Consider the following 13,390-nt stretch of genomic DNA (forward strand, 5'->3'; position numbering starts at 1 on the left):
GTCAATATTTTACAATCCAAAAACTTTAGTAAAGTTGTGTTTTTCCACCTTTAGGAGTCGTGAGTCACATTTTTTTCGTTGAAAAGATCCCATGGCCCATGAGTAAAACCACCCAAACCTTTTCGTTACAAAATTTGAACTTTATCTGTTTATATCTTTTCACAAACTAATAATGACCGACACACTTGAATGAGAGTGACAAATATACAACAATAAACGAGAAATGTTGTCCTTGCCACTGTTGGTTCTGTAAATTTGACAGTGGTTATTGTTTTGCCATCTGTTTGGTGCAGACGTTTGCTCAGGACACTCCAAAATGATCAGTTTAAATCTACGTGAGATTCCTTCAACAGATTGGACTTTTCTTTTTTCGCCTCGAGGCCCACGAGTGTTCCCTGTCATGGCCGTTGAAAATCACAGTCACCTTAACCTTTAATGAACGATTCTGAGTCGTTTCAGGCTTTTTGTTCTTCTATTTCCATCAGAAAAAAGCTGAGAAAAAAGACCAATATGTAAGCAAAATTACCCACTAAAGTGCAGAAATATCACTGCGCCTTTGTTCAAAAGAATGCAATACAAGTTCATTCCATTATTTTTAAAACAGCTCTTTTTTTAGCATCTCCAGACCGTTTTTAAATGATAAACAACACAGCCTATGCAATATTACAACGTCTTTAATCTTTAATACAACATTCACAGCATTATCAACAATTGGATGAACTGTATCGCTCACAGTCTCTCTCCAACTAACAGATTATTCAGAAACAAAGTCATGAAAAGAGTCGTAAAAACCATCAGAACAATTAGACGACGTCACTGAGGTCGATCGTCGAGTCGCAATGATTGGGCCGCGAACCGGATCGGAAACGTCACAAACCGCGGCGGAGGGATCGGATTAGCATCGAATGTGCTCAGCTCCATAACAAGACAATTTCACCTCCTAATTGCTCTTTGGCCTTTGTCTAATGCGTTTTAAATGGGGCGAGCGTGGAGGCTGAGGCGAAGCGATCTGTGACTCTGACATCGCTGAAAAGTTTACGCTCCAGATTCAACGGCGGCTCTATTTACACGAGGAAACAACTCATCTTATCGAAGTGTTCTTATCGTAAACAACCGGCGTTACTCGCGGGAAACGGGGCCACTGTTCCTGGAAGACGACGAACGGTGAATTCTGAAATAACTCTTTCCATCTTCAACATTTTATCTTGCGTTTTTGTCCGTTTGTAGCATCAGTTTGAACAATCAGTGAACTCATAACTTGAGAAGGAGATTATGATCAGATTATGTGTGTGCATGTAAACACAGTCACATGGTAAACAATACATTAGGCTAGACAATGTGTCAAAAGTAAACAATGTGGAATTGGGTCAGTACTGATACAGAATACTGTGTAGTTACTTTGAGTAGGACGTCTTCATACGCATAATATCCGACCAGAGGGACAAGATAATTATTGTAATAAAAATAACTGGGCCTAAAATGATCATTGTAAGAGCGTACTCTATAATAACTGTGTCAGGACGTGAAATGTGCAGCGGATTGAGTGGCCTGCTCTTTTGGAGTTGTGCTGTATTGTAAACAAAGTAAAAGTGCAAAGTGTAAAAATGATACATTCAGTTCGGTTTTTCTTGTTCAAGCAGTTTAGAGGAAATTAAATACAAAGCTCAAAAGGAAAAAGCAGAAGTAAAAATTCCGGTACTTGTTCCCAATTTCTATTCAGTAAAAACAACTGATGGCAAATGACAAAAACACATGCACACTGGTAATAATGCAATAGGTAGATATACACAGATCGTATAATATGCTATGTAACGTGTGGCAGTGGCGTGCAGTCAGGGCAATCAGTGATTGGTTAATAAATCCACTATATATGGATTGTTCTAAACTATATCCAAATAAGCCCGTTTTCCTCTCACTTCTGCTTCTGAAGCTTGTCTGAACTCACGGTGTATTTTGCTGGCCTCTACAGGCCGCTGGGCAGTACTGCGCGGGAAGCATGATTCTGCTTGTACCACAGCGGCTCGTTCATGCTCCAGCTTCTTTTAGAGCTCTGCACATGCTCTGAGGGCCACAAACCCATGGAGCTATGCTCAAACCACGCTGAATAAACCTGTGTGGATCGAGGATGTTTGTGTCGGCACATGTGCGAGGAGAAGCCAAGCAACAGCAGCGACAAGTTTCAACAAACTGACTTAAAAACTATATTTAAAGGTGGTATGAACGATTTTTTCCAGCAAATTTTTTATCATATTTCCTCGTGGCGTGGATAAATCATTGGTCCTGCCACGTATCAATCATAAAACGCACCTATCGCTCACCTGCAGCGGCGTCAGGCTCGTCCCCACGTTTCCGCGTGCCTAAGCGCATGGATCTATCATAATATAGTTCCCTCAGTGTACGGGGCAAAATGAAGACGGAGAAAGACAGTTCGAGCTGACGCAGAAGTGGACAGAAATCTACGGGAGACGAGCGATGCGATGCGCTCCGTTGCGCTAATAAACAAACGCACGTGTGTGTTGTATCAGTCCGCACGGGGGAGTGCGCATGCGCACTTCCACCTGCGTTCTCAAATCGCCGAAAAATCGTCCATACCGCCTTTAAGTCTTTGTTTGTAGCTAAGGCTCTGTTCATGTTTCCAATGATTCGATGTTAATTAGAAATTGTCATTTAACAACACAGAATGCTAATTATGTGTAATGAATTGGTCGGTGAAGTAGGCTTATTTAATCCATTCAGCACAAGGATGTGTGTGTGAGACGAGCTCAGTAGGACATGTGTTTGTCCTTCACGTGGACGACCTGTGTTCAAAGCCCACTCTCTTTTCTAATATCCACCCCAGGTCCACACACCACTGATGTGTGGATTTATTTGTTTAACACAAACCCACACACGAGACGGTGTTCTGTGTAAATGTGTACAGGACAGCACCGCACACATGTCCACACACATGTCCACACATACGTCCACACACATGTCCACACACATGTCCACACACATGTCCACACACATGTCCACACACACGTCCACACACATGTCCACACATACGTCCACACACATGTCCACACACACGTCCACACACACGTCCACACACATGTCCACACACATGTCCACACATACGTCCACACACATGTCCACACACATGTCCACACACATGTCCACACACACGTCCACACACATGTCCACACACATGTCCACACATACGTCCACACACATGTTCACACACATGTCCACACACATGTCCACACATACGTCCACACACACGTCCACACACACGTCCACACACAGGTCCACACACACGTCCACACACAGGTCCACACACACGTCCACACACAGGTCCACACACACGTCCACACACAGGTCCACACACACGTCCACACACAGGTCCACATACACGTCCACACACACGTCCACACACAGGTCCACACACATGTCCATACACAGGCCCACACACACGTCCACATACACGTCCACACACACGTCCACACACAGGTCCACACACATGTCCACACACAGGCCCACACACACGTCCACACACAGGTCCACACACAGGTCCACACACAGGTCCACACACAGGTCCACACACACGTCCACACACAGGTCCACACACACGTCCACATACAGGTCCACACACACGTCCACATACAGGTCCACACACACGTCCACACACAGGTCCACACACACGTCCATACACAGGTCCACAGACACGTCCACACACACATCCACACACACGTCCACAGAGACGTCCACACACAGGTCCACACACAGGTTCACACACACGTCCACAGACACGTCCACAGACAGGTTCACACACACGTCAACACATACGTCCACAGACACGTCCACACACACGTCCACACACACATGTCCACACCTGACATGTGTTCGAGCATGTGCCTGCGCGTTGCCGTGTGTATGTGTGCTGATTTTTTGTACAGAAAAAGACTAGACTGGACTTAGACTTGACATAGACTTGACTTAGACAGGATTTAGAGCAGACTTGAACTGGACTCAGACTGGACTTAGACTGGACTTAGCCCGGACTGGGACATTGCTCAGTCCCAGAGCAGCACAAACCCCCAGCAGCAGCTGCACACATCTTGAGTCTGTGGCTTGTCTTGTTGGAAAGAGCATCCATCAGGTGTAATGGAGCCAAGCCTGTGTAAAGTAGATCACAGCTCATCACGACTCAGATACGAGTCTGTCCTGGTGCCGACAAGCCTCCATGTCACGCATTCACGGGCTACAATCACCTCACAAGACCCATGATGGATGTGGTGCTTTAGCCTTGTATTCTATAGGATTCTTCTTATATATGTCATAGAAGAACAATATACAGGGCAATGCAATTTAGGTCAATACATCTGCTGTATTGACCTGAATAAACAGAAAAAAACATGTTCCCCTCCATCTGCCTCCTTCTAATCCTGTTCCAGTTCTAATCTCAGCATCTCAAACCAGAGGTATCAGTATCATGTATTTTAGTATGTTTTTGAGGACATTGTACTTTTCCGACGTGATATACTTTTACTTCTTTCTTTTTACTGATTTTATTGTTTTAGAATGAGTCAATTAACTCAGCGTTTATTGCTTTTTTGGCGTTTATTATTGATACGTACATCAGTGTTTGTCTGTCAGTTGTTGGCGCCTTAAATGTGAAATGCAGCTAATGAGTTTCTATTTAATGACTTAGGAGTGATATCACGCTGGTAATATGTTTAGCAAATTATTAATCCACCCATCTGGACCTGGAAGCTTTGAGGAGATTGATAAAACGCGTAAGAAAGAGCCAGATCTTAGTATATTGTGTTATATCACGCTTTGAATTGTTTGAGTTGTTGCTACAATGACTTTGAAGATAAATGTGTCGCAGGATTGCAAAGCAGCACAGCCGCTTGTAGAGACAGCAGTCTATTAGAAATACGTGAGTAGTTTTCAAAAATAAAACAACGTAACAGTAATAAAGCTGAATGGGTCAGGGCAGGTAGCGTCCTTCATCAAAAAACAAAAAAAAATGCCTGCATTGCTGTCTCTTTTTGTTTCTTTTGGCCAGTACAAAAAACTTGCCTATGTTTTGTTGTTCTTTTGTTATTATATATATATTTCTTTTTTTTCAATGATCCGTAATAAACAACTAAGTCGTCCCGCTGAAAACGACGTGCCAATAAAAAAAATGTATTGTAGCCAGCGCAAAAAGGCAGTGATGTAATTATAATTGACACAAAACAAACAACTGCACCAAATTATTAGAAATACGTGAGTAGTTTTCAAAAATAAAACAACGTAACAGTAATAAAGCTGAATCGGTCAGGGCAGGTAGCGTCCAAAGTAAGTCCAAAACAAACCTCTAGTTCCTGCATTGCTGTCTCTTTTTGTTTCTTTTGGCCAAAACAAAAACTTTGCTCGTTTTGTTGTTCTTTTGTTATTATGTGTATTTTTTTTTTTCAATGATCCGTAATAAACAACTAAGTCGTCCCGCTGAAAACAACGTGCCAATAAAAAAAATATATTGTAGCCAGCGCAAAAAGACAGTGATGTAATTATAATTGACACAAAACAAACAACTGCACCAAATAAAGATAAAAACATTTAAAAACATTGCACATTTCACATTTACCACACAATTGCAGTGAGTTAAAAGGTGTTTAATGCCGTACTGTGGACTCACCATCACATTCTAGCCCCAGTAATTTAAATGACAATTACAGTCACGAGCATGAAGAAAATCCAAGTTGTAATCCTGGTCTGAAGACATGAATGAAAGTGTGGAGTGTTTAATATTCTGCCTGCCAGCGCTGACGCTCATTTGCTAAACACGCTAATGGCATCCAATTTGCTCCCCTTCAAGTCTGTGCGTGAAAAGAGATGTGAGAAAAATAGATAATACTGCGATTGCTGTTTTAAAAATATGCAAAATTAGGATATCAACAGTAAAATCTTTCTCACATTGATATTTTTTAGTTTTCTTTTGAGTTTGTGTAAAGAAGCCACGAGTTCAGAAACAAAACCATTAGATTTAATACAAAAAAACAATCCACTCTCCCTGCACCACAAACATTATCAACATTCAGCCACAGACAATTAAATTCACACACACACGTCAGGAGCCACACTGGTCCTGAGATATATAGAGGTATTTATAGAATAGAGGTATTCATAGAGGTGCTCAATATAGACAAAAATGAATATTGTTGTACTTTTGGAGTATCTCAATAACAAATATCGACAATACTGTGTAAATCCAACAGAAATGTCTTAAACGTGTATTTGAACTCATTAATTAAGGTTTAATTATGAAACAAATGTGAAATATCTGTAAAATGAATCACAAAAGTGCAGAAATATCACCGTATAACCTTATTTGAAACGTTTTTAGTTTGAATTATTTACTATAAAATATACTGTAGGGTTAGGGTTATTTATATAGTATAAAATTTACTATATGAATATACTCAATACCTTCCTGACAATATTCACAATGCGATCTCAACCAAGGCATTTAGCAGCAAGTTTTAGCACATTTAGCACATTTCTAAAGGATCGTAAAGACAAATCAGATCATTGTTTGCAGGAGAATCACAAGAAACATCAAAAACATTTGCTCAGTATCTTGAGTCTCACCTGAAGGCGGAGAACACCACGATGGCGGTGAGGAGTGAGATGAGGGAGGTGGCGTAGCCCACAGTGTAAACCTGTCTGAACGTGGAGAGGTAACTCGTCTGCAAGCACATGTGAAGAGAACATGTGAAGAGAACATGTGAAGAGAACATGTGAAGAGAACATGTGAAGAGAACATGTGAAGAGAACATGTGACGAGAACATGTGAAGAGAACATGTGAAGAGGACATGTGAGGGAGAACATGTGAAGAGGACATGTGAAGAGGACATGTGAAGAGGACATGTGAAGAGAACATGTGATGAGAACATGTGATGAGAACATGTGAGGGAGAACATGTGAAGAGAACATGTGAAGAGAACATGTGATGAGAACATGTGAAGAGGACATGTGAAGAGAACATGTGAAGAGAACATGTGAAGAGGACATGTGAAGAGAACATGTGAAGAGGACATGTGAAGAGGACATGTGAAGAGAACATGTGAAGAGAACATGTGAAGAGGACATGTGAAGAGGACATGTGAAGAGAACATGTGAGAGGACATGTGAAGAGGACATGTGAAGAGGACATGTGAAGAGGACATGTGAAGAGAACATGTGAAGAGAACATGTGATGAGAACATGTGAAGAGGACATGTGAAGAGAACATGTGAAGAGAACATGTGAAGAGGACATGTGAAGAGAACATGTGAAGAGGACATGTGAAGAGGACATGTGAAGAGAACATGTGAAGAGAACATGTGAAGAGGACATGTGAAGAGGACATGTGAAGAGAACATGTGAGAGGACATGTGAAGAGGACATGTGAAGAGAACATGTGAAGAGAACATGTGAAGAGAACATGTGAAGAGGACATGTGAAGAGGACATGTGAAGAGAACATGTGAGAGGACATGTGAAGAGGACATGTGAAGAGGAAATGTGAAGAGAACATGTAAAGAGAACATGTGAAGAGGACATGTGAAGAGGACATGTGAAGAGAACACGTGAAGAGGACACGTGAAGAGAACACGTGAAGAGGACACGTGAAGAGGACACGTGAAGAGGACACGTGGTGAGGACACGTGAAGAGGACATGTGAAGAGAACATGTGACGAGGACACGTGACGAGGACACGTGACGAGAACACGTGAAGAGAACACGTGAAGAGGACAGTGAGGAGAACATGTGACGAGGACATGTGAAGAGAACATGTGAAGAGAACATGTGAAGAGGACATGTGAAGAGAACATGTGAAGAGAACATGTGAAGAGAACATGTGACGAGGACAGTGAGGAAAACATGTGAAGAGGACATATGACGAGGACAGTGAGGAGAACATGTGAAGAAGACATGTGAAGAGGACATGTGACGAGGACAGTGAGGAGGACATGTGAAGAGAACATGTGAAGAGAACTTATGAAGAGAACATGTGAAGAGAACATGTGAAGAGAACATGTGAAGAGAACATGTGTAGAGGACATGTGAAGAGGACATGTGAAGAGGACATGTGAAGAGAACATGTGATGAGAACATGTGATGAGAACATGTGAAGAGAACATGTGAAGAGAACATGTGAAGAGAACATGTGAAGAGAACATGTGACGAGAACATGTGAAGAGAACATGTGAAGAGGACATGTGAGGGAGAACATGTGAAGAGGACATGTGAAGAGGACATGTGAAGAGGACATGTGAAGAGAACATGTGATGAGAACATGTGATGAGAAGATGTGAGGGAGAACATGTGAAGAGAACATGTGAAGAGAACATGTGATGAGAACATGTGAAGAGGACATGTGAAGAGAACATATGAAGAGAACATGTGAAGAGGACATGTGAGGGAGAACATGTGAAGAGAACATGTGAAGAGAACATGTGAAGAGGACATGTGAAGAGAACATGTGAAGAGGACATGTGAAGAGGACATGTGAAGAGAACATGTGAAGAGAACATGTGAAGAGGACATGTGAAGAGGACATGTGAAGAGAACATGTGAGAGGACATGTGAAGAGGACATGTGAAGAGAACATGTGAAGAGAACATGTGAAGAGAACATGTGAAGAGGACATGTGAAGAGGACATGTGAAGAGAACATGTGAGAGGACATGTGAAGAGGACATGTGAAGAGGAAATGTGAAGAGAACATGTGAAGAGAACATGTGAAGAGGACATGTGAAGAGGACATGTGAAGAGAACACGTGAAGAGGACACGTGAAGAGAACACGTGAAGAGGACACGTGAAGAGGACACGTGAAGAGGACACGTGATGAGGACACGTGAAGAGGACATGTGAAGAGAACATGTGACGAGGACACGTGACGAGGACACGTGACGAGAACACGTGAAGAGAACACGTGAAGAGGACAGTGAGGAGAACATGTGACGAGGACATGTGAAGAGAACATGTGAAGAGAACATGTGAAGAGGACATGTGAAGAGAACATGTGAAGAGAACATGTGACGAGGACAGTGAGGAAAACATGTGAAGAGGACATATGACGAGGACAGTGAGGAGAACATGTGAAGAAGACATGTGAAGAGGACATGTGACGAGGACAGTGAGGAGGACATGTGAAGAGAACATGTGAAGAGAACTTATGAAGAGAACATGTGAAGAGAACATGTGAAGAGAACATGTGAAGAGAACATGTGTAGAGGACATGTGAAGAGGACATGTGAAGAGGACATGTGAAGAGAACATGTGATGAGAACATGTGATGAGAACATGTGAGGGAGAACATGTGAAGAGAACATGTGAAGAGAACATGTGATGAGAACATGTGAAGAGAACATGTGAAGAGAACATGTGAAGAGGACATGTGAAGAGGACATGTGAAGAGGACATGTGAAGAGGACATGTGAAGATAACATGTGAAGAGAACATGTGAAGAGGACATGTGAAGAGGACATGTGAAGAGAACATGTGAGAGGACATGTGAAGAGGACATGTGAAGAGAACATGTGAAGAGAACATGTGAAGAGAACATGTGAAGAGGACATGTGAAGAGGACAGGTGAAGAGGACATGTGAAGAGAACATGTGAGAGGACATGTGAAGAGGACATGTGAAGAGAACATGTGAAGAGAACATGTGAAGAGGACATGTGAAGAGGACATGTGAAGAGAACACGTGAAGAGGACACGTGAAGAGAACACGTGAAGAGGACACGTGAAGAGGACACGTGAAGAGGACACGTGAAGAGGACATGTGAAGAGAACATTTGACAAGGACACGTGACGAGGACACGTGACGAGAACACGTAAAGAGAACATGTGAAGAGAACATGTGATGAGAACATGTGACGAGGATATGTGAAGAGAACATGTGAAGAGAACATGTGAAGAGGACATGTGAAGAGAACATGTGAAGAGAACATGTGAAGAGAACATGTGAAGAGGACATGTGAAGAGAACATGTGAAGAGAACATGTGAAGAGGACATGTGAAGAGGACATGTGAAGAGAACATGTGAAGAGAACATGTGAAGAGGACATGTGAAGAGGACATGTGAAGAGAACATGTGAGAGGACATGTGAAGAGGACATGTGAAGAGAACATGTGAAGAGAACATGTGAAGAAAACATGTGAAGAGGACATGTGAAGAGGACATGTGAAGAGGACATGTGAAGAGAACATGTGAGAGGACATGTGAAGAGGACATGTGAAGAGGACATGTGAAGAGAACATGTGAAGAGAACATGTGAAGAGGACATGTGAAGAGGACATGTGAAGAGAACACGTGAAGAGGACACGTGAAGAGGACACGTGAAGAGGACACGTGATGAGGACACGTGAAGAAGACATGTGAAGAGAACATGTGACGAGGACACGTGACGAGGACACGTGACGAGAACCCGTGAAGAGAACACGTGAAGAGGACAGTGAGGAGAACATGTGACGAGGACATGTGAAGAGAACATGTGAAGAGAACATGTGAAGAGGACATGTGAAGAGAACATGTGAAGAGAACATGTGAAGAGAACATGTGACGAGGACAGTGAGGAAAACATGTGAAGAGGACATATGACGAGGACAGTGAGGAGAACATGTGAAGAAGACATGTGAAGAGGACATGTGACGAGGACAGTGAGCAGGACATGTGAAGAGAACATGTGAAGAGAACTTATGAAGAGAACATGTGAAGAGAACATGTGAAGAGAACATGTGAAGAGAACATGTGTAGAGGACATGTGAAGAGGACATGTGAAGAGGACATGTGAAGAGAACATGTGATGAGAACATGTGATGAGAACATGTGAGGGAGAACATGTGAAGAGAACATGTGATGAGAACATGTGAGGGAGAACATGTGAAGAGAACATGTGAAGAGAACATGTGATGAGAACATGTGAAGAGGACATGTGAAGAGAACATGTGAAGAGAACATGTGAAGAGGACATGTGAAGAGGACATGTGAAGAGGACATGTGAAGAGGACATGTGAAGATAACATGTGAAGAGAACATGTGAAGAGGACATGTGAAGAGGACATGTGAAGAGAACATGTGAGAGGACATGTGAAGAGGACATGTGAAGAGAACATGTGAAGAGAACATGTGAAGAGGACATGTGAAGAGAACATGTGAGAGGACATGTGAAGAGGACATGTGAAGAGAACATGTGAAGAGAACATGTGAAGAGAACATGTGAAGAGAACATGTGAAGAGGACATGTGAAGAGGACAGGTGAGAGGACATGTGAAGAGGACATGTGAAGAGGACATGTGAAGAGGACAGGTGAGAGGACATGTGAAGAGGACATGTGAAGAGGACATGTGAAGAGGACATGTGAAGAGAACACGTGAAGAGGACACGTGAAGAGAACACGTGAAGAGGACACGTGAAGAGGACACGTGAAGAGGACACGTGAAGAGGACACGTGAAGAGTACACGTGAAGAGGACATGTGAAGAGGACATGTGAAGAGAACATGTGAAGAGAACACGTGAAGAGGACACTTGAAGAGGACACGTGAAGAGGACACGTGAAGAGGACACGTGAACAGAGAACATGTGAAGAGAACATGTGAAGAGAACACGTGAAGAGGACACGTGAAGAGGACACGTGAAGAGAACACGTGAAGAGAACACGTGAAGAGGACACGTGAAGAGGACACGTGAAGAGGACACGTGACGAGGACACGTGACGAGAACACGTGAAGAGAACACGTGAAGAGGACAGTGAGGAGGACACGTGAAGAGAACACGTGAAGAGAACACGTGAAGAGAACACGTGAAGAGGACACGCGAAGAGAACATGTGAAGAGAACACGTGAAGAGAACACGTGAAGAGGACATGTGAAGAGGACATGTGAAGAGGACATGTGACGAGGACATGTGAAGAGAACATGTGAAGAGAACATGGGAAGAGAACATGTGAAGAGGACATGTGAAGAGAACATGTGAAGAGAACATGTGAAGAGAACATGTGACAAGAACATGTGACGAGAACATGTGAAGAGGACACGTGAAGAGGACATGTGAAGAGGACATGTGACGAGGACATGTGAAGAGAACATGTGAAGAGAACATGTGAAGAGGACATGTGACGAGGACATGTGAAGAGGACATGTGACGAGGACATGTGAAGAGAACATGTGACGAGAACATGTGAAGAGGACATGTGAAGAGGACATGTGAAGAGAACATGTGAAGAAAACGTGTGAAGAGAATGTGTGAAGAGGACGTGTGAAGAGAACATGTGAAGAGAACATGTGAAGAGGACATGTGAAGAGGACACGTGAAGAGAACATGTGAAGAGGACATGTGAAGAGAACATGTGAAGAGAACATGTGAAGAGGACATGTGAAGAGAACATGTGAAGAGGACATGTTACGAGGACAGTGAGGAGAATATGTGAAGAGGACATGTGACGAGGACATGTGAAGAGAACATGTGAAGAGAACATGTGAAGAGAACATGTGACGAGGACAGTGAGGAGAATATGTGAAGAGGACATGTGACGAGGACAGTGAGGAGAACATGTGAAGAGGACATGTGACGAGGACAGTGAGGAGAATATGTGAAGAGGACATGTGACGAGGACAGTGAGGAGAACATGTGAAGAGGACATGTGACGAGGACAGTGAGGAGAACATGTGAAGAGAACATGTGAAGAGGACATGTGACGAGGACAGTGAGGAGAATATGTGAAGAGGACATGTGACGAGGACAGTGAGGAGAATATGTGAAGAGGACATGTGACGAGGACAGTGAGGAGAACATGTGAGGAGAACATGTGAAGAGGACATGTGACGAGGACAGTGAGGAGAACCAGTGAAGAGAACATGGGAAGAGAACATGTGAAGAGGACATGTGAAGAGAACATGTGAAGAGAACATGTGAAGAGAACATGTGAAGAGAACATGTGACAAGAACATGTGACGAGAACATGTGAAGAGGACATGTGAAGAGGACATGTGAAGAGGACATGTGACGAGGACATGTGAAGAGAACATGTGAAGAGAACATGTGAAGAGGACATGTGACGAGGACATGTGAAGAGGACATGTGACGAGGACATGTGAAGAGAACATGTGACGAGAACATGTGAAGAGGACATGTGAAGAGGACATGTGAAGAGAACATGTGAAGAAAACGTGTGAAGAGAATGTGTGAAGAGGACGTGTGAAGAGAACATGTGAAGAGAACATGTGAAGAGGACACGTGAAGAGGACACGTGAAGAGGACATGTGAAGAGAACATGTGAAGAGGACATGTGAAGAGAACATGTGAAGAGAACATGTGAAGAGGACATGTGAAGAGAACATGTGAAGAGGACATGTTACGAGGACAGTGAGGA

At 43.1% G+C, this 13,390-nt stretch overlaps 1 protein-coding gene across 1 annotated transcript in view; it reads right to left on the reverse strand.

The window, feature by feature from the left end:
* The window catches only part of ghrhra (growth hormone releasing hormone receptor a), a 139,069-nt gene that overhangs the window by 54,230 nt on the left and 71,449 nt on the right, over positions 1-13,390 (reverse strand). Inside the window, exon 5 of the mRNA XM_072440332.1 lies at positions 6,619-6,716. Coding sequence (XP_072296433.1) covers positions 6,619-6,716 — 98 coding nt within the window. The remainder of the gene's footprint in view (positions 1-6,618; positions 6,717-13,390) is intronic.

This window comes from Eucyclogobius newberryi, unplaced genomic scaffold (genome assembly GCF_026437365.1).
Source record: "Eucyclogobius newberryi isolate DKJ021-1_F unplaced genomic scaffold, fEucNew1.0.hap1 SCAF_12, whole genome shotgun sequence".
Taxonomy (NCBI): domain Eukaryota; kingdom Metazoa; phylum Chordata; class Actinopteri; order Gobiiformes; family Gobiidae; genus Eucyclogobius; species Eucyclogobius newberryi.